The 26750-nt window shown below is 42.0% G+C and overlaps 1 protein-coding gene across 4 annotated transcripts; it reads right to left on the bottom strand.

The window, feature by feature from the left end:
* Positions 1–982: 982 nt before the first annotated feature.
* On the bottom strand, positions 983–24347 carry zer1 (zyg-11 related, cell cycle regulator). Of its 4 annotated transcripts, none has more exons than XM_085794071.1 (16): positions 24200–24347; positions 22955–23171; positions 22691–22841; positions 17240–17694; positions 15454–15627; positions 15254–15368; positions 13665–13811; positions 13381–13554; positions 11156–11371; positions 9159–9200; positions 8377–8496; positions 8104–8219; positions 6892–7080; positions 6402–6499; positions 6150–6252; positions 983–5260 (listed from the first exon to the last, which is right to left on the bottom strand). In XM_085794071.1, exons 2-16 carry the CDS (start codon positions 23119–23121, stop codon positions 5173–5175), a joined length of 2355 nt encoding a protein of 784 aa, XP_085650197.1. In that variant the 5' UTR covers positions 23122–23171; positions 24200–24347; the 3' UTR covers positions 983–5172. The 4 variants fall into 4 exon arrangements, with proteins under 4 accessions (XP_085650197.1, XP_085650198.1, XP_085650199.1 ...); XM_085794072.1 differs by having other exon boundaries at positions 22955–23186; positions 24200–24340; XM_085794073.1 differs by having other exon boundaries at positions 22955–23186; positions 24093–24281.
* Positions 24348–26750: the final 2403 nt, after the last annotated feature.

Genomic DNA, 26750 nt, shown 5'->3' with positions numbered 1-26750 from the left:
TGGTTTGCCAGCCGTTTTACTTTTCTCCCAGTTGTTCAAAGCAAAGTTGGATTGGATCCGTCTGATCCAGAAACTGTTCAAGATGACCAAATATGAGGATAAAGCATGCTCTAAGGACTGCATATCACACTGAAGGCTATTAGGTATGTAAAATAAAACAGGTACAATAGCAGCATGATGGGGTCACTCAAAGTGTGTTTATTTGAAAAGTGGGTGTATGTACTGTTTTCCGTGCAGATTTTTGTTTCTTCAATTACAGTCAGACCAGATAAGGTCTGGCTGTTTAAATAAATAAATAAGCAAATATACAACAGTACATTGGTCAAATACATTGTGAAAATATTTTCCATGTTTCAAATTCAAACCTCAAATTTAATTTAAATGTCCAATAGTTGGGAAAATGTTCTTAATTTGTGGAATAATCAAAAGTTAAATCAGGTGCAAAATGTAAATTGCTACTTTATAAATGTTGTTTATTTGACCAGACTGAATTTAATTTAAATCACATTTTGCTCCTGAACTCCACCTTGAATCCACCAAACTGCTGGGATCAGAATAATCCTGATCTTACTAAAAACATTTGAACAACACAAACTGAGGGTTTGATTCCAGGTTAAAACCAGGATTGGATTACGTGATCCAATCTGATCTCAGAATACGTTTTTAGTTTTGAACAACCCATTTTCAAGATTTGATCTAATCCACTATTCGAAATCTGATCATCAGATTACCTTTGAACAACTGGGCTCTGAAGATGTTCATTGTTGGTTGCAACAAACAAAAATGTTGGATTAAGGCACAAGGCCATAGAGATCAGAAAGCATGTTTGATGTATTTGTATGTTGATGTATGTATTCTCCTTTTATGATCCCTGTTGTCTTTGCTTTTCTTTTCTTGTTAAGCACTTTGTAACTATGAAAAAACAACACCATTACATTTTTTTTTTACCACTCCATTTTATTGCTTATTCATACCTTTACACTAACGGCCTGGTTCTATTTAGATCAGGAAAAACTGCAACTCCACACTGGATCAAAATGTTCTTCACACGGATCAGCAGTTACAAAAGAAATCAATGACAGTGTTGACAGATTCAGAAACATGATGAAATTAGGAGGCGACACTTTGAAACTGTTTCGTGACACAGCAGTTCTCCCGAAGCAGAATTTCACTTTCACTTTTTAATTTTTTTTTTTCCATTTTTTAATTTTCAGCACAAAACATCTTTATAAATAATCAGGAAGAGTCAACACCCCACAGCAGTGACGCTCTGTCACTGAAGACGCCTTTAAACTTCATGGAAAATAACTCGAAACAATGATTCAAAAACAGAGAGAGGTGCTGGAGGTGATGACGTGCACGCTTCCACCTGACCACATGAGAAGTCCTTCTTCATGTCCACACTTTTGGACATCGGACAAAAAACATGTGCTGAGTCTCTAACGAAGCTGTCCCACTCCGATATAAACTGTCACTGTGATTGTGAACTGTACCGATCAGAGCCAGAAAATAAAACTGTACATTGACAACCAGGAAGTCAAAGCCAATACGACTGATATGAAATAGCTTATAAAAAGATCAGTTAGGCATCACTCATCCACGCCATCTTTAGCTGTGTTTATGCAGAATGAGACACTGTACAGAGGCTGATACTGGGAAAACCAGCTGGAGCTACACACACTAAACCAATGTGTTTTACAGCCGCAGGAGAAAGTGACTGATAGCGACGGACCCTTTAGTAGTTTTAAAGACTCAGAATCCCTGGAGAAGGAGTTCCCACTCCTGATCCAGCCACTTGTCCACTTCCTGCCTTCAGCACCAACACTGTGTTCACCGCTGGAGGTGAAGAGAGGCTGTCGTTCCTGCTCAAACTGCTCCTTTAGCTCATTAATTCATGTCCAATTGAATCACAGGCACAACTCTTATAGAGTAACCTGTATTTAAACACAGTAGATAAATGAAACTATACTCAGGAGCTGATAGACAGAAATTTGCATATTTCATTTTCTGATTTATGCCGTTTAATATAAATCTATTTGGGACCAAATAAAAATATGACCTACATACAGGGCTCTGAGAACTAATGAATATACACATCATTTTCTTTAGTTTAATAGCTTAATTTAAAAAATGAGGTCATATGATTAGGAATAATAGAATTAATTTTGTTCACTCAGTCACAGCCATGTTTGATTCAGGCTGGAAATGCTACACTATGCAGATGACGCTCAGGTTTATTTGGAATCACTCACTGTCAGTGCTCAGAGCAAGTAAACAGCTGGATGCAGATCAACCAGACAGAAATCATTGTGTTCGGAAATAGTAAGTAAATGTTTGTAAATTTGATTTTTATTTCATTATATTCCGTCTTGACTGTTTTTATTCTGGTTTCCACTTCAATGTCTTTGCCTTGTAAAGCACTTTGAATTTCCTGTGTGTTTCAAGTGTGTGGTATAAATAGTGTGTTACTGTGCGTTTAAGAGAAACACGCAGTCAGGCCTCGTACAGGAGCCTGTATGGACACATTATGTTCTGAAGTGACCTGTTCATGCCACAAGACGTTAGAGCTACGCTACCAAATAAACCCATCACACAAATCAGGAAGAAAAACAAAACTCATTTACCCAGAATTCATCCTGAATTTTGGATTTGCTGAGTCATGCTAAAAATAAAAGATACACGCTGTATCATCCTTGGTTGCAACATCGTCTGCTGCTGGATATAATATTTTCTCATGAACTGCTTTGCTTTGCAAAAAAACTGTGTTTAACTTCACATCAAACTATTCTGTCTTTATTTGCATCTTTTTCTTTTACTCTTTGGTGACATTTAGTGAATGAAACATTCCACTAATAGTGAAACTGGTGAACGGGGAACATTCATCGGACTGACTTGAGCTTGTTACTACAATTGAAGAATTTGGTGAGAAGAGTTTGGTGAATGTGTCGTGGAACGATTCTCAAAGGAAAAAGTGAGAGGGGTTTATAAGAGAATCCTTTTTTACATGAGGCCAAATATGAAAAACTGCACATGAATATGTGTGTAAGTTTCTTTTTTTTTTAAATAAGAAAACACCACAGGGTGTCTATAATAGAGAATCGAGACGATTTTGGTTTAAAAAAAAAAAAAAGATAAGAAAAAAAGATGAATCAAGTTCAACCAGAAAAATCTGGTCAAATCAAAGGTGAGAACTGAGAGAGCTTCCATATTCACAGTTAGACAGTGAACAGTCCATCACCCCACCTCCACGTGAGGACCACGCCTTCGGAGACGTCACTTCCTGAACAAAATCATTCCAGTTTGAGCTTTAAACATGTGTTCGCACCGTTTTTTATATCCTCCCATCAGCTTAAAAAGTGTTGTGATTGAAGTGAAGCAGTAACTTAGCAGCATGTCGACCGACCGGTGACGCTGACGGGCCGTCGGCCGTTTAAGGACAATTGTTTGTGTCGGCCTGGCCTCTGTGATTACCTGGCATCGTAGCTGACCTCTGACCTTAATGAGCTGACAGCCGGAACAGAACAGACGCTGCCTTTGACATTCATTAAATCTTGGTCAGTGTAATGCTGACTCTTCGGATAGAGGCTGTAAAACCATGACGACTCCTTATACCAGCCGTCATTTGACTCTTCCAGAGTCTGTAGGAGAAACGCTGATTATCACTATACAGCCAAATATACATGGACACATCTCAGGCTAGAGTTAATGGTGAATAATTGTTGGAATAATAAAAACCATAGTTTTTTTTATCCCTTTTTAGATTTACTATTGCTGTATGCCTAATGTTATTATTATCAGCTGTTTACTGGCCAGTCTAGCGGAAACTTTATGTAAACCTTGTTCCTTTACTCCCCAACAGAGGTGGAAACAAACACTAAGGTTACCGTTAGTCTCCGACCCTCTGGCCAGCCTAAGTCTGTTTGACTGGCAACTAAACATGAATTAATCCTAATGTTAGCGATGTTGCAATAGCAAAACTTGCAAATACAGTAGCCTCTTTAAATTGTGATGTTGGAAGGGGGGGGGGGCACTAAGATATGTGGAGTACTCTTTAAACATGCTCTTCTGGGGATTCCACTCTAGTATCAGGATATCAGTGATCTAACTGATCCTAAACCTGCTGGATGGGGAAACCACTGCACTGTGTCCACACACTTTTGACCACATAGTCTGTATTCTTCGTGTGTTCTGACCTCCCTCACAGCTGAAGCTCACCGCTGCCTTCAGAGGATTCGGCTTAAAATGCCAGACAATCAAAACCAGGTTTGAACTTAAAAAAACAACAACCTAAAGATCATCAAAAGGAGCATCCGGGATTTCTAGACGAGGACTGAATGAGTGGGTGTTCTGTGTAAAGTTTCTTATCACTGACCATATATCAGTCAAACCTAAACAAATTTTAAATACAGAGTAAAGTCATGAGTGTTTACAGTTATATTATAAAACATACACACAGTAAAAGGATGAGACAAACTGAATATTTACATATTTAACAAACAAAGTCCATCGTTGTGCCACAAAGGTCTGGAAGGTTCCCTCCCGCCAAACATCCGTGTGATGCTTCTCTGCAGCCTACACACACACACACACACACACACACACACACATAATGGCTAATATTCACTGTACACCCGCGGCGGCCGAGCGGCGGGCCCCGTCGGTATGAACGAGTGTGTGAGAGAGAGAGAGCGCAGTGTGAGAGTTGTGACCTCTAATGGCGGAGCAGGACACTACACGCTCACTCAAAGATACAGTTACACAGAGGGGAGCTCCGGGGGGGCTCCGCTAAGTCAGTCACTGCGACTGTTGTTCTGTTGTTAAGTCACACACACACTCACACACATACACACACACACACACACACTGAGAGATAACAGTCACCCACGCCCACAACCCTGTCCTAACAGAAGAGATGTGTATGTGCAGCAAAGGTAATCACCCTCACAACAAAACTCCATGCACCAGATCTCAGGTCCTATGTGTCAGAGATAAAGGTTCAGTCCAAACTGCTGCAAACAAGGACAGAGACTCAGCTCTGCTCTACCAAAGAAGAAGAAGAAGAAGAAGAAGAATGCACACAATTGACCCTTGCGGTGATGACTGTAGAGGGGGGTGGGGGGGCCTTAAGGTGGGTTTGCTCGATGCTTGCTGGTAATGACGGCTCCTGCGGGGTCAACCTCTCTGTCCGTAGTTTACCTCCTGTCCATGATTCGTCTCCATGGGGTCTTCTTTGAAGTTTTCACACTGCTCCATTACTTTCCTGAAAAAGTACAAACAGCTAAAGTCGGCTGAAAGGTCGGGTACGGCTTTTACTCCGCCCTGACGCAGCACAATATTTTGTTTGTGCTCCATAAGTCTCAGTGACCACAAAAGAAAAGAAAGTACCGTATTTAACAGACCATATGTTGCATCGGACTATTAATCGCATCTGTCAAAAAATATGTTGCAAAGAGGGAAAAAAAAACAAAAATATTTACACTATATATAGGCCTAAGTCGCATTTATCTTGAAACATTTATTTCATAAGAATCCCAAAACAATCATTTGATCTGGAAAGACTATTCAGTTAGTCTACACAATAGTCTGAAACAATCAGTTTGTCGCAATGGCTGAGCAGCTGAAAAATGTGAAACTGCTGGTGCCACCGTGGACAACAACACAGCAGTGCTGAGAAGAGGTTCATAGAGGGACCTGACGGTGTATCGACTTTACTTTCACTTTAGTCAACTTACCAAATGTAGCTGTAAAGGGATAGTTCAACATTTTGGCAAACTGGCCCATTGCCATAATCCCTATAGTCATAGCAGTACTGTATGTTCGTTACCTTTAATTGTTGCTTAAAAAAAAGCTATTTTGATACTATAGGGATACTATAGGGATTATGGCAATGGGCCAATTTGCCAAAATGTTGAACTATCCCTTTAAGCTGGTGATAGTCAGCCACAGACCCTGTACCAGCAGTAATTCAGTTCAGACGGCTAAATGAACCCAATAATTCCCACACTCAAAATAGAAAGTGTAAGTATGGAGGTGTGCAAACTGAGACACAGCAACTGTCTTTACTAGAGAGAATGGACAAAAACTAAAACCAGGAACATTCATTCTTCACTCTGGCCTGCACAGAGGAACGTGGAGCTGCTGTTTCTTACCTGGCCATGTCCTTGGTTTCCGGGTGTGAACTGTCCAGTTCCAGAACTTTCTCCAGGAGACTGATTCCTCCTTCTTTTATCAGCAGGGGACAGTATTTACTCGCTGCAACCAAGAATGAACAAAAGAGTAAAATTGCAGTGCGTTACTGGAGACAAAACAGTGGTAGTGTCACAGTCTTCAGGAGCCTTCTGAGGATGTACAGAGTGAACGTGGTGTCTGGTGTGGGGGCATACAGAGAGGCAGATACTCACGGTAAACTGACACCAGGTTGAAGAGAGCCCACGTGGCCCAGTGCTGACTGACCGGAGCGATGCCCTGAGGCAGCAGCCGCAGGATGGGCTCAAACGACCTGAGGGAGCAGACCCATGTTACACACTAACATTAAACAGCAAGAGGAGGCTGGAGATGCAGGTTGATGTACTATGAGTAAAAATGTTTTAACTCTACATAAAATCCTACATTTCATACTATCATAAAAACCTAAACAACTGTACCAGGTTATAATCACTGATTAATATGATAATGTGAAGCCATTAAATTGCTTAAGAATTAGTGTAGTAACAGGTTTATATCTAGGCCTGGACAATGTCCAAAGTGTGATATCTCAATACAGTCCAGCCCATCACATTCATTTCATTATGGTTTCATATTTATCATATTATATTATATGGTTGTGCCAAATAGTGTAAATAAAACTACATTAAAATCGGATATGGCTTTAATGAGGACAGTGGACAGAACCTGTAGTTGATGTTGCGGCGGGAGGTGACGTCCCAGCTCTGGATGGCGTCCCACATCTTGTCCATCACCGTGTCTCTTCGGGGTTCTTCCATCGACCAGACCTCTGGCCCGTCAAACATGATGTGTGACAGCACACCACAGGCGTTGTACGACACCTCGATCCCGTCTGCCTTGCTGTCCAGCAGGTTACTGTCAGAGTACCACACACAGAGAGCAGGGTTAGATGAATATATTAGATATGAAATGAAAGGTCTGATCGTTTGTTTTAACTAAGGGCTGTAGTGGGACTGTAGTGCGGCAACAAGTTGAATCTGTACTATGTGGTGGTAAAAACCCATGTAGTTGGAGTTATGACGAAAATCAAATTTTAAAGTAGTTTCAGATATTTATCTAATCCAAAAATATTCCTGAGGAGAGCAGAACATGTGAAATGTGTGAGATAGACGAAGTAGAAAGTGAGTCTCATTTCCTTTTATATTGTACAAAGTATGATGATTTGAGAGAGGTATTATTTCATGAAATCTGTGGACAAAACCCTGAAATATTTTGGTGCTCTGATGAGCAGAAGCTGGAGTGGTTGTTTCATTTCAATCTTGCGAGATTTGTGCCAGCGTCAGTGCGATTACTGACGCCGGCACAAATCGCGCGAGATTTGGACGGACCAGGAAAAGGAGCCTCCACTACAAACAAGCTTGAAATATAGACTTATTTAATTTTTTTCGGAACAATTTCGCATTTCAGGGCTTCAATACAAGACGGACATTACATACAAGCACTATGGAGGTATTTGGATGTTTTTTGGTGTGTCTTTTTGTTACAAAGAAAAGTGGTATCCATTTGCAACCGTCATATGGACATGCAGTGCTGCACGGAGCCCTGCTGTAACTCAGAGAAGCCACGGAGGACTCTGAAACTTCTCCCAGCCCTTAGTCGACATGAGGATGAGTAGATAATGAGAAATTTCAATTTTGAGTGAACTATCCCTTTAGTAAATGTCTTGTTTTTAACATACACTTCTGTTGTGTACTGTACGTCTATATTTTATGCTTGCAGCTGTGTTGCACTATGCGCCCAAGACAAATTTCCCTTCTGGGACAATAAAGTTTATTAAAGTTTATCTTGATTTTGAGCCTGCAATAGTCCTTACTTCATTTTAACGACAGACTGACCTGAGTCAACTAAGAACCATTTAACTCTCCGCTGTTCTCTCACCTGAACACAGTGATGAACTGTGGGGTGAGCAGCTGTGGCCTCAGAGCTTTGACTTCAGCGACATTTCCCAGAAGCCCCAGCATGTTGCGGTGAAGCTCCTGCTTGTCTGGAAATTCCTGGATTGAAATCACAAAGGAAAATGAGAGACATCTGATTTATACAGTGGTAATATACGTGGTTCTGTGCCCTAGTAGTCTGGAAACATGAGGTTTAATCCTGTAGAGCTGGTTCTAACGTGCACTGTGTGGATCTTAACCTGGACTGAGGACTCACCTGTAGACACTCCAGGAAGAGACTCATCCCCCGACAGTTGAGGAACATCTGACAGTTGTCGGGCGTCTCATCGGTGATGTTCCACAGAGCGCTCCAGGAAAACTCCATCACCTGATCACACTGGAGAGAAACACACACACACACACCTTCCCTTTAGTATCAATATCACAATAAGCTGCATTTAAACACACAGCCTGGAACGTCTGTGTCTCAATCAAAATGATGAAAACTAGATGTTGGGTGAAGAAATGAAAATCACAGGGGGTTGCCGTCGTCAATACCGTCACCCTCATCCTCTCAGTTTGGATTCCTTCAGAAATCTAACAGACCTGGTGATTATCAGCATTAAAACAGGGCAGAGCTGGAAGCTGAGATGACTGTTAACCTTTGTTTTGATAGTTTCATGTTCAGCAGGTTTTACCACCAGCTGAGTCCTCTATAACAAACAGACCAGGAGATTAAAACCAGTAGAAACACTGAATAAATCAGTTTCTCTTTGTAGAGTCACTGACGCTCCTCAGCGGACAGAGGACAGGACGTCTCCAGCTGTTGTTTAACATTTACTCAGCTTGTTTCTCTGAGAACTTCAGATCCAGACGTGATTCAAATATAGAGCTGAAAAAGACCAAGGTGGTTCTGCTTTCAAATGAGATACATGATACATACACTTCTGGCTGTACTGACTTCATAATAATCTACTAAAAAAGTGCCTGACGAGATGCATGTGGATAAAACAAGTGAACTCTAAATTTAAAAAGATGCAGAGTAAAACTCAGACTCACCATTCTGTCCTGTAGCTTCTTCTGAATTAAATTCAACATTGTCTGAAAAAGAGGAGAAAAGGATAAAGTCAGAGATGAATTCTTAAATTCTATAACCAGGAGCCAGAGGAGTGAGGTTATGTCACACAGGTAGTAACTCTACCTGGGATGGAATGATGTAGATGATGTACAGATGCATCTCAATAAATTAGACTATCATGGAGGTCAGCAGACATTTGTTGTTTCAGTTCCCATCACACAAGACTAACTTTTATATGACAACATACAAACGTTCACTCAGGTGTTTGGTTCCTCCTCATGTTGTGTCTTTGTTGTTTGTTAAGAGACCTTAAAGGACAATTCCAGGCGAATTCAACTCAGGGGTGTATTTTCATATCATTTTAGGTCTAAAAGAATGAATCTGAAGATTTTCAGTTTAATCGCTCCTGTTTTGCGGTAGTTGCGTCTGTCCGCGCATCGCCACGGCAGCAATGAATGGGAGTGGATGTAAGTTCCGCTGTTTAGGCTGTTTCCAGCCCTCAAAGCCACAATTTTTTTCCACAGACAGCATCAGATGGCTACTCAAACATGCACCGAGAAGTTTATTTACTTCAAGCAAGCCGACATGCTGGTGTATTCAGGCGCAGTCGGAGCTACCGCTTGTGTCATAAACACAGGAATATCAACTCTTTACTTGCTTGAAGTGTACATTTTTTTCCACAGACAGTGTCAGATGGCTACTCAAAGATGCGCCGAGAAGTTTTTTTTACTTGACGCAAGTAAAGAGTTGATATTCCTGTGTTTATGACACAAACGGTAGCTTTTCCCACTGCACCTGAACACACCGAGCACGGCAACTGGGCTCGTGCGAGACTCAGGGAGACTTTGAATTAGATCTAGTTTTACAAACATGTCGGCTTGCTTGAAGTAAATAAACTTCTCGGTGCATGTTTGAGTAGCCATCTGACGCTGTCTGTGGAAAAAAATTGCGGCTTTGAGGGCTGGAAACAGCCTAAACAGCGGAACTTACATCCACTCCCATTCATTGCTGCTGTGGCGATGCGCGGACAGACGCAACTACCGCAAAACAGGAGCGATTAAACTGAAAATCTTCAGATTCATTCTTTTAGACCTAAAATGATATGAAAATACACCCCTGAGTTGAATTCGCCTGGAATTGTCCTTTAAGCTCTGTTAAAGGCGCTATATTAAAGTTATTATTATTATTTAATTATTTTTTACTGTTGTTTGTGTGTCTTTTAATATCTTTTCTAAATTGCCCCTCTTTTGAGAGTCTCTAAATCAATTGCATTGTACTCGTGCAACGACAGTAAATACCTCTGATTCAACTCAGTGAATTACCACTTACTAAAGTTTTATCTTATCAAGTGACCAGGACCAAAGAGCTTTGTGCTCTCAGCTCACCTGGGCTGCCTGCTCAAAGGTTTGATGCTGTCTCGTTTTTAATGCTCTGCATGTTAACCTTTGATTTACAACCTAGTTCTTGTGAGTGACAAAACAAGCTGTACAGATGGGTTTTCATGTTTAATATGATGCTGTTAAATTACCCAGACAGTGTAGCCCTAGCAGTGCAGAGGCCAACAGCACCGCATGTCAGGACAATAAGGATTTTTAAAAATGTCATATTATTTTTTCATTTATACTCAATTGTTTCCCCTTCATGCATTCAGTAATGGTGCACTGCTGCTGCTAAAGTTTCAAATGCTCAATAATAGCAACAAGCTACTAATGATTCTCCTCATGCAGTGTGGGACAGCAACAAACATCATCTTGAGTACATTATAACCTTCAGCCGCTCCGGTGAAAAACTGTAAATAAAACCTGACAATATCTCTGTCTTGTGTTAACAGAACTTAGTCATGGATCAGAAACCCATAAACGACAGAATAAGGGAGCAGTGTTAATATGCAACTAATGTCTATAGAGGAAACAGAATTAGTAACTGTCCGTAAAGACCAGCTGTCTGGGTGGACACCTGTCAGGTTGAGGTGTGTTACCTTAACAAATCCCATCTTCCCCACAGCTTCCTTGTGGTGGTTGTCCACCTGACAGACCAGAGCGTTGCAGAGGTGAACGGCGATTCTCTGGATGGACTCGTCCTGCCTGGCCGGCTCCAGGATCTTCAGCAGCAGCTGGTTGACCCGACTGTACTGGAACTCCAGCTCCTCTGGGATACTGAAGTTACACAGAGTCAGGCAGCAGTTCCTCTGGACCTGATGAGGGGCACGGAGAGGACACGGGGTCAAACAGGACGGTTCATAACTGATCAAACAGACCTGATCTGATCAGAGTTACTTGATACACTCGCACATTAGCTAATATTTTATGTTTTCTTCATATGTACAATATTGAAGGACTCTGAATAACTTCACACCACATCTTAGTGACTTTCTCATTGGAGCTGCTGAGCTGTGAATCGGGCCGTTTCCGCTGCAGAAACTTTGGAGTAATATAATGGGGCCAGGGCTGTTGGTGCATGTCTCCATAGCCTCTGGTAGATACTCTGAGGGGCCCCGAATAACTCCCGGGTGGGGCGAAGGTTTACTCGGTTCTGATTGGGCGTCCTCAGATCAGGATGTGGCAACACAAGGTGCAAAAATAAGCAGCATTTTAAAAACTCAACAGAAGAGGAGCTTTAGTGGAAAGTGTCCACATGGACAGAAAAACAAAAACAGCAAGAAGAACAGAAAAAGAAAACAAGACGTGTGATAAGACGCCTGGATCTGTTGCATAATGACAACATCGCCTCAAGAGCCGGGGCCTACTCTGCAGTGGAGACACAGTGAGAGGATGTTCCTGTAACATTCCTCTCTCCTTTCCTTTACCAGGAACTCCCGTATTGGAAACAGGGCTCATGGTTGTACTCATCAATGATCCCCAATGTGTTCATTTTAAATGGAGGTTTCTTACTGAGATGGGGAAGGGGGTTACATTTTGAGACATTGCTGTAGACTCAAGTCATTAGCCCTCAGGGGCCACAAGCTGTCCCCTGTCTTGGCTGTCAGTGTTTCCCCCAGAAAATGGGGGTGCGAGCGGATTGATCGGGGGCGGGGTTCGGCGCGTCATATTAAGTTTTGCTTTCACCACGCGCGCTGCTGTTATGCATGCGCGCTTCTCTGTGGTGTGTATGTATGTGAGAGGATGCGCAGATGAATGAAGGTGATCGTCCGGCGCGGGGGGACGGCGGCGGCGAATATCGCTACATTTTTATGTTTTTAAGACGTTAGTTTAGGCGGCAGCTCTTTGTTGTTAAGGCGGCTGCCTTAATAGGAAAGCGCTGCGGGAAACCCTGCTGTTGAGAGGCCGCACCTCTGGTTACAGCTCTACTGGCATCGCAGTGAAACACTCATACTAGCTACCTACCTTCACCAAAATGCTGCGTCACACACGACCTTGCTGGTATTATTTCTCAACCTTATGCAAATTCACACAATGTATATCCAGCTATTAAATACAAACCATTTGATGCAATGGGTCATGACTTGGTATGATTTTAGATGTATTGTACATTTTATTGTAATGGTATGTAATTTTGATATCTTTTCTTACTTTTTTTCTTTTACTAAAAGCCAAACTAGGGACGGGAGTTGGAAACTAGCATTAGCTATAATCTCTGTATGCAGACATTTTTTTCCCCGTCTATTTGTTGTGGACTTTTTTTTTTGTATTGCTGAGAACATTTATACGATAAGTTCACGTTCATGTATATGTTTGGTCCCCCTCGAAAACGAGATGATTCATCTCAAGGGGTTTATCCAAATAAAGACATTTCAAGAACATCAGTCACATTGACTTGTTTGTAACGAGTGGAATTGTTACTATGTTAACCTGCATTGTCCCTATCAAATAAACTAAATTAAATCAAATTAAATTAAAATGCATTCAGATATACTGACATACAAGATACAAAATTCCGTTTTTTGAAAATGTAAAGGTGATCTTGTGGATGTAAATATCTAAATGTCATCACCTCAGTTATTAGGTAGTTATCGTATGTTTATCTATACATGTTATATGTTTGGAACCTGTACCAATACGCTGTACTGGAAGCAAATTCCACCAGCCTGGCTGTGTGGTCATTAAAAGAATCAATCAATCAATCAATCAATCAATCAATCAATCAATCAATCAATCAACTATCTCTCTTTTTTAGAACAAAAAAATTCTGAAAGCTGAGTCTCCATGCTCAGAGGTGAAGAAGCTGCGGGCAGACAGTACTCACAGTGACCTCCTGGTACTGCTCCATCCCATTCAGCACCACTTGGATGACCTCTCTGCGCAACCGCACGCTCTGGTCACTTCGGTACTCTGTGTTGGTCAGGTAGAACAGAGCGGCGCTGCCCGTCACCTGGATGCTCTTATCGTACTTATGGCACTTCAGCGCTGCTATGACGAGCTGAAACGGAGAGTTTAGAGGAGAGCCGTAAGAGAGGGTTACGTGTACGAGATGCAGAAAGATTTCACAACAACTTGGTCAAACAACAACCAGACTGAAACTAATCCCACCTGCAGAGCTCGGAGCAGCTGGCTGCAGTGTTGTATCCTGGCGATGTCAAACAGCTGATTGATGGCTCTGTGGGCCAGCTCAGGGCGAAACTCTGTGTAGGCCTCTATAGCGTTCAGGACCTGGTCTTCATTCTTTGATCCTGTCACCTGAAAATGTTCAACAACAAAGAATTAACCTTCTCATTTTAATCGCTGCTCTCCTACACTGAACCCTTTACCTCGTGGTGATTAACCTGGGGGGACAAAGCCTTTTCCATTGCTGCCCCCTCCCTTTGGAACTCACTCCCCCAACACATTCATGACTGCACAGACTTAAACACTTTCAAATCTCTGCTCAAAACCATAGACTGTATATAAAAGCTCAAAACCCACCTCTTCAGACATGCTTTTAAAGGGATAGGCAAATTGGCCCATTGCCATAATCCCTATAGTCATAGCAGTAGGTTCGTTACCTTTAATTGTTGGTGCAAGCTATTTTTAGAATGGCGGAGCAGAGCCGCGAGCTGCTCAGAACTACTAGATGTCTTGGTTTCCCTCATCAAACTCATCAAATACACAATCCAACAACTCCAAAACGCTCTGGTGGACAAGTTGTGACCTGCACATTCACCACACTATGAGATAATAACAGAACGTTACCAAACAGAGTTGTTTTTGAGGCAAATGCAGAGACTGCTTGCTGAAAAATTGCCCCCGACAGGAACACATCAGCTGTTTTGCGTGAATTTACATCTAAAAAATAGCTTGCACCAACAATTAAAGTAACAAACCTACTCCTAAAACTAAAGGGATTATGGCAATGGGCCAATTTGCCAAAATGTTGAACTATCCCTTCAAAAGCATGTCTGAAGTCTTTTTAAGACTTTTGACTTTATTTTAGTCAGAGAGAGGATGGAGGATGGGAGGATGACATGCAGCAAACCCGCAACACCTGGGCAAAGGCCAAGTTCAAATGTCACACTCTTCATTAGATGAGTCACTGGAGCCCTTAGAGAGACGTTTTCTTATTTAGACTAACATTTAGATTAACATAGGCTCCATCTGGGATCCACAATAATTAAGTCTTTACTTACTTCAGCTTCAGATCTAACAGACTTTTATTAGACGCAGCTCTTAATGTCTAACTCCCTCTGTTTGATATGTGGACTTGGTCATAGTCATTAGTATGAAGCCTTGTTACTGAAGACTCTCTCTCTCTCTGTCTCTCCTGTTCAGTGTCTTATGTTCAGTTCTTCCTCTGTCTCCTTTAGTAATAATGGTACATGGAATGAAAGTTATTTATTTGCTGTTATGGAGGTGAGGCTCAGTGTATTGGAAGTGCGCCTCCACTTCCGTGCAGCTCCCAATCAGCTAGGAAACCAGAGCAGCTCAGTAGACTAGGGCTTAGCTCTATGTTGATTAGTAGTGGAAATATCATCATCTGTACTGAATCTGTGTCAGTAGGAATAATCGGAAACAACAGATCATGTTGCAAATACGACACCTCACACTGTGTGAAACTGTCAGCCAGTCAAGAAATGAAACCGTGGACTTTGATGTATAACATTAGGGGCCTAAAAGCTGAGCCTGTGTCTGTGTGTGTCCGGTACCTTGTAAGCAGGGATGTGTGTCACGTTACACAGGGTGGTGTCGTACAAGCCCAGGAACTGCAGGGGCCTCTTCAGCTCCTGGAAAGGATAGATGCTGCTCTTGCACGGCTCGATGCTGAGACAAAGAACAATGCAGCCCGTTAATACGTTCATCTGAATCTGACGAACCAATACGACGTACACATCAGTGAGTCGCTCACCTGGGTCGCCCCATCGCTTCTTCAAAGTGCGGAACTGTGCAGTTGTCCAGCATGATGTGACCTGAGATGTCCAGCGACACCAGGTTGACCAGACGCTGCACCACCGCCGTCAAGATCTTCCTGGTCATCTTAAACTTAGAGGTCCGCCTGCTCTCCCGCGACACATCAAGGTGCCTGGTGTTTAAAGGACAGGGACAAGTTTTAAAATGATTTGGAATAAAATTTAAAATCTCTTATTGGACTGTACTGGATTGTCCTTTATACCATTGTCTGCTTGAAAACACAATTCTGATTGGCTGCAGGGTGTCATAAAGGTTACTATAGAGACGTTCCAGTCAAATTGCCTGATGACAGTTTTAAAATATTGCACTACTTGGTAATGGCAGCAAAGACTCGGAGCATAACAAGTTGTCTTCGGTGCATCATCCTCCGACCACCAGAGTCTGTAAGTGGTAAGAAGTGCAAAGGTTTTTTTCCCGCCTGCGGACGAAGATATTAAATAGTCCACTCAGCTGTGGCTTGTGAATAACTCATGAATTTAACTGTAAAACACATTAAAGTATAAATAATTTATTAAATATTTATGTCTTTGGTAAGTGACCATGGTATAAGCGGGAAAATGCCTTTCGGGGTATAGGAATTAATGGACGACCTAAAGGCATGAACGGTTCAACGCATATTGATCACCTCGTCTGGTATTATCCCTTATTTAATCCACTGTGACTAAAAACGGCTTTTTGTGTATGTAAACAGACATGACATTAGAGAGTGAATACATGTATTTATACTGTATATCCATCTGTCTGTACAACACTCAACTGAACAAATACAATTGTAACACCACTTGTGTGGAACACTGTCAGGATCCAGCGTTGGTGTTTGTTTGTTTTTTTTAAATCATGTCATAAAATGTCATGTGAACATCACAGCTGTTCTGTATTTTCTGCTGAGCTTTTTGACTCATCTCAGCTGCACATCGTCTTCTAGAGAGAGCAGCTACAGAAACAGTTTGAAGACTGAACTCTTCGAGATGACTCTGTGAATCTGTCACCCTCCGTGTGTGAGCTGACATCTCTCTGTGACACTAATGATTCAGTTGTAACAACCATTTAGATTTAATTGTCACTGTGACAATGTGATTTTTGTTGTGCCTGTCACTTAACATGTGGAGAATTTGATTTGCAGACCGAGCTGTCTCTGCTGCACCACTGAGCTTCACTGATGGTTTGTTGTGACAACTTTTATCTTCGTCAAAAAACTGCAGCTGCTCCGGTGATTTAAAAATATTGAGATTTCAACACTATGATTACTGGTTCAGCTAGTTTGAAATAATTGTGACATGAATTTCACTCATGTTACTCTACACATTTCCAAGTAACTGTAGGAGAAGAAAGCAGGAAAAGCTGAACTTCTTTGTTCAAACTTTTAACTGTGTTCTGTTTCATTATTGGTGAGCAGTGTGTCTTTGACGGAGGCAGAGCAGGAAGTGTGTGTAACCAGCGTGGCCACAGCTGAGCTGGTGAGAGACAGCATGGTCCTCTTCCTCTGACATCTTCTCCATGTGGTTTCACACCTTAATCTGTTTCACTCTGGTGACAGTCAGATGATTGTTTCTGGACTTTGTAACTCTCAGGGATGTTCTTATAACACAGGTTTACATCTGGTCACCAATAAACAGCTGATGAGTCAATAAATGTGTTAAACTTGAGTCCAGTGAATCGTTTCATTTTGATTTGATTGAATGAAATGAAGCTGCAAAGCAACTGAACGCCCCGTCCCTTCTTACCTGAGATTAACGAGCTCCAACACTGTACTGACCAACTCCTCTGACATGTCCACGTTGTAGAGCACCAGCGAGGCCAGTCTGTCTTTCCACTGGGTGAGAAACGCCGTCCCCCTCAACACCACGTTGGACAGATCTAACGAGGTGAGCGACTTGAGGGGTCTGAGCAGCTTGTCAGCATCCATCTCGTCAGGTAGGCCGCCCAGGTTGAGCAGTCTGAGGCGGTTGAACCCCTGGAAGTTAAAGTCTGTCTCTAAGGCTTGTCTGGAGGCGGGGGTTTCGTCCTCCTCGTCCTCGGTGTCCTCGTTGCAGGCGAGCGGAGCGCCGCCCCTCCTGTAGAAGATGTGGCTGCAGCCGAACAGGCAAAGAGACACCAGGGTCTCGCGGAAGCAGGTGAGAGTTTTCAGGCTGCGGGACGACAGGTTGTTGCAGTAGGTGAGGTGGAGCTCAATCAGGTCCTGGGGAGACGGGCGGACAAAAGAATGACTTCATTAAGAATCTGCTTTTAAAATGAGGTAGTGATTTCACAGAGTACTACAGTGGTGCCCTGGCTTAAAAACTGCAGATAGAAATAGCATTTAAAGGGATACTTCACTTTACTCACTGTCATGCCAAGGAAAGTTCTCCCAACCCTTCCTTGGCATGATGGTGAGTAGAAAATAGGTGAATTATTGATTGTGGGTGAAGTATCCCTTTAAACACACATTAACACAGTCAGTTTGGTATAACCCGAAGATTTGTGATAAAACCCAAATATTCCGCCCGCCTACGTACTTCCGCTCAGTTTTCATTTCCCTTCGGTACTCCGCCTGGGATTGAAACGCATTCGTGGCTTTTCTCCTGCAGAGAATCTACAGGCCAATCAGCAAACAGAGGGAATGATGCTGAGGACATGTGCTAAGTTATGCGCTAAGCAGAGATGCCACGAAGCCATTGGTTCCGCCGTGGCGACGCTGTGGATGGTCGTTGTCTACCACTGGTGTGTACCACTTCTCGCGACTTTCACCAGGGGACACCAGTATCCAAAGAGACATTTTTCTAGACATTTTTGGGGGCATTCTTTGCCTTTATTTGATATGACAGTGCAGAAAGACAGGAAAACTAAGGATTGTCTCGGTTGGGGTGCCGTATAGCTCAATGGGTTAAGCAAGCACCCCATATGCAGAGGCTATAGTTCTCACTGCAGCTAGCCCTGGTTCAAATCCTGAATCTGGTGGGCCTTTGCTGCATGTCATTCCCCCTCTCTCTGCCTCACCATTTCCTGTCTTTCTCAACTATCCTATCAATTAAAAGCAAAAAAAGCCCCCAAAAGATACTTTAAAAAGGGGCTATGAGGACTTCCGGAAAGTGAAGTGTTTTCACACTACATATCCCATGAGCCTCCGTGCGCACGGTGAAATTCTTGGACCGGCGCAAGACAGACAAAAGCGAAAGCATTTGCCAAGAATGTTTTCATTAATCAAGAACGAAAGTCGGAGGTTCAAAGACGATCAGATACCGTCGTAGTTCCGACCATAAACGATGCCAACTAGCGATACGCCGGCATTATTCCCATGACCCGCCGGGCAGCGTCGGGGAAACCGAAATTAGGAAATGCTGGGCGAGTCGATCACTAAATAATATCAAAATAACTATAAAGACAAAATGCTATATTTATCGAAAATGGACCCATTAACAAGTGTGAGTAACGTAGATTCATCCACATGAGACTCTTTTATAACCAAAAGCAAACTCCTCTGGGTCTCTTTAAAGAAAAAAAGCATCATCTCGGTCAGGAGTCGAACCAGCGATCAGCTCTTTAGGCATATGCCAATATGGGACACACTCACTAACTGCTTGACCACCAAGCACCCCGTGCAAAGTCGTTTTGAATCAGTCAACACATTTTCTATCATGGTTGAGAAACCTTCTCGTCTGGTACTGGTGCTGTTCCTCGTTAAGGTCTCTGATACGTCTCTCAGGCTCAGAGACCGTGACGCTCTCCAGTTCCTACAATTATTTGAGGAAATCTCCACCCTTGAATCCAGACGCCCCTCCCTCCTTTGTTTGATGCAGACTTTGAGCATCCCGGCGCTGCTACGCCTTCAAGGTCAGACCTGCTGCAGACACCGAGGCCCGACTCCTAACACAATTCTCTACACTGATGTTTCTGTCTCTAGGCCGGCGTCTTGTGACAAACACCTTGCTGTTGTGCAACTGTGAATTCCTAGGAAGCTTCAGGTCAAACAGCAGAACTATTTACTCTCACATGAGCTTCATATGTTGCTCATGACTGTGGAAGATGAGAGGGTTCCTGCAATCCTCTGGAAAACAAGTTTGGCTTCATGGTTTTGGCCACAAACTTGTTAGAAACCATTTTGCTTCCACCTCGGCTGGCGTTTGTCAAATGTGCTGCTCACAGAGTCTGTTCCAACAACATGTAGGAGTATCTGTGCGCATATATGCATGCTGCTTTTAAGATGAGGTGTGGTCAGGTGCATTGTTGGTGCATTGCTATCTTGGGGGCAGAGGAAACTGACGTCATAAGCGCAGTTTTTGTACTTGTGCCATGTGCTTTGGATTGTTAAAGCAGAGGTCTATGTGTCTCACCTTGTCACAGCTCCCAGCAAAATAAAAAATACAAGGGAAAGTGCTGCTGACATGTTGACAACACATTAAGCTGACACTTACTGTAACTTCATGTCTTGGCTGAATCTGACATGAAAATTGTTTTGTGGAGAGGAAGGAGGCTGCATGTTCTGTAGCCAAAAACCAATGTAGCTATAATTGTATTACATCAATAATTTAACAGGTGAAGAGCAGAATTTTAAAAGAGTCAGAGTGCTTTCTCTTTTTGTCAGTCAATACAGACGTGCATCCAGTTTCCACAAAACCTGGGACCCTGTAATAACTTTATGTGAACAATTTACCTCTGAATGATTACACCTGCCCTTGAACAATCCTATAATAAGAAGTATTTTTTTCTTGTCTTTGCCTGTCCGTTGTCTGTGACTAGTTTGTCATGTTGATTTTGGGTTTGGTCTGTCTTTGTTTATTATCGGGATTGTTTTTCTATGGTTATTTGTAAAACAGAGAATATGATTGTTTTATATGATTTTTGGAAAATTACAAATAAAGTGTTTTTAAAAAGTGTTTGTGGCCGTGTCGTTCACATGGCCACCTTCTGTTTGAGTGAATGCAGGCTAGCATTGGTTGGATGGGGTGATTTTTTAATGAGACAGTTCATGAAGGCAGCACTAAGTAGAAGGCAGTAAGCAAATTAAGCTATATGAGCAAGATGAAGTCTGTGAGAGGTTCTGAAGTTTCTACATTGTTGTAAATGTTGGTTATCCGCTCAGACCTGCCCTGATGTGTTGCCTATTGTGCTGTGTACCACTGGAATAAAATACGGAGGCCTACAGTATGTCTGCAGGGATGAGCTGACCTTTGACATAGAAACCAGCTGCTTTCGACTTCAGAATATATGACACTGTGTGTTAAAAGACTAACAGAAATTTTGAGAATGGAGCCTAATCCTGTTTCACAGGAGTGATTTAAAGCAGAAGTAAGCGACGAAACACTCTAAGTAAGTGATTGCTGTCGGAAGATATAACTATTTAAGACTTATATTAACACAAATATTCCGCTTACTTCTGCTTTAATCAACCCTTTGGAGAACAAATCTCTCGTTCAGGTGCTCGTGACTACCAGAGCAGCTCTTAAGGTGCAGGGCAGAACAAAATGGATCCATAGTTAAAGGGATAGTTCAACATTTTGGCAAATTGGCCCATTGCCATAATCCCCATAGTTTTAGGAGTAGGTTCGTTTCCTTTAATTGTCGGTGCAAGCTATTTTTAGAACGGCGGAGCAGAGCTGCAAGCTGCTCAGAGCTACGCTACAGAGGCTAATGGGATTTCTTACGTTTCCTTCACCAAACTCATCAAATACACAATCCAACAACTCCAAAACGCTCTGGTGGACAAGTTGTGACCTGCACATTCACCACGCTATGAGATAATAACGGAACGTTACGTGAGTTGTTTTTGCGGCAAATACAGAGACTGCTTACTGAAAAACTGCCCCCGACTGGAACGCGCATTCAGCGGTTTTGCATGAATTAACCTCGAACACAAGTCTGTCTTGTAACGTTCCGTTATTATCTCATAGCGTGGTGAATGTGCAGGTCACAACTTGTCCACCAGAGCGTTTTGGAGTTGTTGGATTGTGTATTTGATGAGTTTGATGAGGGAAACCAAGAAATCCCATTAGCCTCCATAGTGTAGCTCTGAGCAGCTCGTGGCTCTGCTCCGCCGATCTAAAAATAGCTTGCACCAACAATTAAAGGTAACGAACCTACTCCTAAGACTATAGGGATTATGGCAATGGGCAAATTTGCCAAAATGTTTAACTATCCCTTTAAAAGGTTTACATCAGCAAGGAGGTGGAAAGTCGCTGAGGGGTGAAGACTGTACACCAACACCAACAGTTACAAAGTTTGCACCACATGGAAACACACTTTGTGCAGCGTGTGCTCCAGATCATCCGATGAGGACAAGAGAAGAAAATGCTGTGATGAGAAAAGCATGAAAAAGGACAGTTCTAAAACACAGAGGGGGGGGTGTCCTTCCAGATCTCATTCAGACAAAAGGAGAAGTGGATCCTGTTACATCTGAACGTGCTACTGACAGATGTAGAATGGGTGGTTGTAGGGTAAGCGTGGTGTCATCTATCTGTGGGATCACATTATGTTAAAAAGCTACAGAGTAAATGATGGTGTTGAAGATTAAGTCTCTACACTTGTTTGCAGCCTGCAAGGGTAAACACGATACTTTCTCTGGAATGAAGCCCTCATCTCCCCTCATCGTACACTCCCTCCAACCAGCCTCAGCTTTCGGCGGACTAAGTGCCCAGATCTCAAGTCTGATATCTCTTGATAACATTTGTGTCCACACAGTGATTCACGGGCTGTCAGGCGTACGGCCAGCGCAGTGCTTGTTGGCACCTCTATGGTGTTGCTCCATGGCCAGACTCTCTGAAATCCAGATGCTTGTGTAAAAGATTTAAAACCAACCCCTCTGTAACTGACTGAACAAAGTAACTCTGCATCTGCAGTCGCTGTTCCTGTTGGTACACACAGCATCAAAGGTCAAGAGTCAGAGCTCAAGGGTAGTCAGCTGGGTGAACAGCAGGCAGCAGGGGAATATCGCAAGTTGAGTGAAGCCCCTTCAATTAGATGGACTTCACTTGTGTATTAAAAGGAATACCTTAAAAATGACCCCTTGAAGGTTCTTCTTCATTTTCATTTTCAAAACTAAATGTAAGACAGGCTGTGAGTGGATGACTACTGTAGTACTTTGAGTTAATATTTTCTAATTGAGCTGTTGCACAGAGGTGAACTGGAAAATGAAAATGTTCTTCTGAAGGTGTTAGAAGCTTATTCTGGAAAATGTGCATGAATAGTTTGCGGCATCCCACCTGTTTTCTAATGGCCTCCAGATCTCTGTCATGCACAAAGTCTTCTCTCAGCTGTACTCTGGTCAGTCTGGTGCTTCGAGGGTCTGAGAACAGCTGGAAGAAGCTCTCTTCTGGTTCAAAGTTGCTGTCTGTGTGGACCAACTCCATATATCTGTGTCAACAATCAAACGAGACAACGGGGAATGTAAAGCAGCATCAAAACAGACACAGACGTACTTGAAAAAGTAAAAAAAAAGCATCATATTCATGGGACAAATCACGTACGTGTTGACCAGCTTGTCGCAGATCTCGCTGGGCAGGAAGATGTCTGAGCGCAGGCAGACCTTGTTCCTGAATCCCTGGTAGCACATGGTCTTCCTGAGGTTCCTCAGGCAGAAGACCGTGGCCAGAGTCATGAGGCTCTCGGGGTTGTCTCCTGCTTTGGCTGCCATGTTGGTCTCCTCCTCACTGACTTCAATCAAGGCAGGGCAGTGCAGGGGACCTTAAAAGGCGAGCACTGATGAAAAGTCAATGGTCAAGAGTAATTCAATTAAAATACTTCAGTGAGCAAATGTAAACACTATAATTATCAATACCAAAACCACTTCCTCTAACCAGTCACTGCAGGCAAACAATGTCTTAGATTGACTTGTATCCTCCTATGACGGCAATGGACCATGTGTAAGTGAAAGAATACACTAATAGCACTGAGGGTCCTGCAGAGAGAAACAATGAATTACACATATTACTATGATGTCATGATTGAATTACTGCATTAACTGAACGTCAAAGATACATTATCTCTACGTTACATGTCCAGTGTCTGCTTTCTTTTCAATCATCTAATGATTATTTAGATATTGATAGGCCTCACTTCTATCAAAACCGGTCAATATGTCAATTTTTGACCACCAATTTGCAGACACTGCAGACCTGTGTATACTTAGCCAAGTTAGCTGTCATGTCTCCTGTTAGCAACCACTGTTACCTACTTTGAAACAACTTGCTTCAACGTTAATAACAAAATAATTTGATGGTAATAGTATTTCTCTTCAAGGCTGGTGCTCATGAGTCAAAGCTAGCAGCCAGCCCGCTGTGTTTTGGTTTGTACAACGAGTTTATTAGCCAACTCCACACACAGCCCTGTATCCTGAGGGAGACAGCAGACTGTCACTAAGTTAGCCACCTAGCTAGCTAGCGACACTGTACAACAAATTACTTTAACAGCACTAACGCTTCACAGCTGCTAAAGGGCGGACAACAAGTATTAACCTACTCACTCACAACGACCTAAAATCCCGGACAGACACACTTGTTATTGTAAATGAAGCCTTCATTTGCCGATACGGTGTCAGCGGTGCACTTCAGTGTCCACATTAGCTTGTGGCTAACGGTGACTTTCCCTGCTATGGTGTTAGCTCACCTAGCTGCAGGGGCTAGCGCTAGCGCTGAGCTGTGTGTGAGGAGCAGCGGGCTGCAGACAGCCGGGCAGCCGAGTCTGAGCGCCGGGCTCAGCAGCCGGAGCTCTACCTGAGCTGTCGCCGAGGGTGGGTGTCCCGATGACGGCGAGAAGTGGACTTATTATCACCAGTCTTCACTCATCTGATTTTCGTTTTCGTCCGATGTCAACAAACAGACTCCTCCTCCTCCTCCTCCTCCTCCTACTTCTACTCCTCCTCCTCTTTCCTTCCCTTCCCATCGTCTTCCTCTTCCTCTCCTCCATCTCTCCTGCTTCCAGTTGCTATTTTTACTCAGCAGCTGTAAAAGCTGGTCATTTTGTTCTACTTTAGTTTACTTTACTTTTATTACTTGATACATGATGAGCATGCCGTTTTTATTGTTGTGAATACTGTTTAAAGAATAGCAAGCCCGGAACGGAGTAAACAGGTGCAAATCCATCCACATAAAAGTTGAAATTATTCTAATTGTGTAATAATGTCATAAAACTTGATCATTTTGTGGATCCTCTTGAAAATAAACCGTTTGCCAAACTATCACAACATGATTCACATTGGAGGGCCAGCCAAGATAGCCTACAAATGATTATTTATTTCATTTAGTTGAATGTCAATTAGGGGCCCACAGCAAATTGTGCCCCTTTCCTTATAGGAACACTGGTGAAAGGGCAGCATACTGGTAGGCTACCTGTGCTGAACATAGACAACTGTTCACGACTTCCACAAACACACATCTCATACTATACAGGTGTGTGTAGCCTACAGGAGCGGAACAGCAGTGTTCAATTGATATTGTTAAAGACATTTTATTATTATCATCTGTATTTCATCTTTATTTACTTATCTCATCTCTTAAACACATTTTGCACTAATTTGCTGAAAGTCCATTTCATGTGTAGGCTACTGAGTGATTAACTTACATTTTTCAATTTTTGAGTCATTAACTAATCATTTTGGGCCATAAACAAGAAAGAATTAAGGTATTATATAGTCATTACTATACTGTATACTTCTCTACTGTAATTGAATCACATTGACTAGGCCTGATCATTACATACCCTGCTGTCGGTGACAGCCACCAACACATAGATGACTTACAATGACTTTGAAAAAAGAAAAAGAAAAAAAAAAGAAGAAGAACATGAACATGAACATTTCATTTAATTTGGTTGATGCATAGATTAAACAGTAATACAACAGCAGGCTACTTTATTTCATTACCTGTGCTTGTGGAGCTGACAGACTGTAACATCATGTGGTGTTTTTCTCAGGATGAACTGTGGACACAGTGATGTCAGAGATCACTCATGGAACTGTAGTTACACAAAACAACCAGCAGGTGTCCCACTGTGTCTGTCTTCTCATGGGTCTGTTGACTCTGCCTCAAAAATAGAGATACAGTAAAATTATAGAACATAAAGTGTCAACTACTGAGCAGTGAATCTACATCTCATCTGAGTAAGTATTAGCTGTTTGATGCAGGTGTAACAACATCTATGTATGTGTACAGAATCAGAATAAATGTCTGAGTATGTGTATGTTTTCCAGCATTAAACTAGATAGATAGATAGATAGATAGATAGATAGATAGATAGATAGATAGATAATACAGTAATTAAATAAGTTATAATAATAATAATGACATAATACATTATTTATTCATTTATTGTCATTAACTTGTCCATAAAGGGCCTGTTGACATGTTTCATTTCACATGAAAAACATAAATTATTCACACTTTCTGTGCTAAACAATGATTGATTGATTGATTGATTGATTGATTGATTGATTGATTGATTGATTGATTGATTGATTGATTGATTGATTGATTGATTGATTGATTGATTGATTAATATAACTCAGATGCTTCCCTGAAGCATGATCTGATATCACCAAGTAATTAACAGCCCAGGACCGCTGTTATAACCAACTGGTTAGGTTTAGGATTAGAGTTAGTCCTGGGCTGTTGTTTAGCCTACTTGGTGATATCAGATCGTGCCTTCCCTGAATGTACTAGTACTTTAATTATACAAAGACAATATAATCAAACCATAACAAGACATAATCTAAACAGAAAAGGACACAGTAACACTGAAGATAAAAGGATGAAGAGAAAAAAGGAAAGAAATAGAAAATCATAGACACCCTGTTAACACCTCCTGTCTGCCATCACCCCCTCTTCAGTCTTGTAAGAAAACACATTCTTTGTATCTTATTTTAAACTGTTTTATGTTTGGACATTGTTTTAACTGCTCGGCCATATCCTCCACCCCAGAAAATGAAATGCAGAATCTTTTTCTATTTGTTCAAATTGTGTTGATTTCGAAATTACATTTCCCTCTTCATTGATATCCTCCTTCTCTATTCCTAAACAATTTCTGTATGTTTTGTGGTCAAAGTTTATTATGAAGAATTTATTATTGAATTGTGATCCTGTTTTGTGAGCAAGAACAGAAAAAACAAAACAGGTTAAAACATACTCTTTGTCACTGAAGTGAATATGAATGAATGTGTTATGTAGGCATAATGAATCTGATATAGCCTATAAATAATAATAAAAAAGTCTTTCTTTTTAACATGACTTCCTGTTTTGAACAAAGCATCTAGATGTGTGTTTGTGCAGA

Source organism: Trachurus japonicus, chromosome 12 (assembly GCF_045865225.1).
Source record: "Trachurus japonicus isolate A0001 chromosome 12, Traja_1.0".
Classification (NCBI taxonomy): domain Eukaryota; kingdom Metazoa; phylum Chordata; class Actinopteri; order Carangiformes; family Carangidae; genus Trachurus; species Trachurus japonicus.
The sequence above is the reverse complement of the archived record's forward strand: the minus strand, read 5'-3'. Positions and strand labels throughout refer to the sequence as shown.

Coding starts and splice junctions, on each gene's coding strand:
- zer1 (XM_085794071.1), bottom strand. CDS start 23,121: ATGGCAGCCAAAGCAGGAGACAACCCCGAGAGCCTCATGACTCTGGCC. Junction 17,695..22,690: donor TGGAGGCCATTAGAAAACAG/GTGGGATGCCGC, acceptor CCGTCTCCCCAG/GACCTGATTGAGCTCCACCT. Junction 8,497..9,158: donor AGAAGCTACAGGACAGAATG/GTGAGTCTGAGT, acceptor GTTTCTCTCCAG/TGTGATCAGGTGATGGAGTT.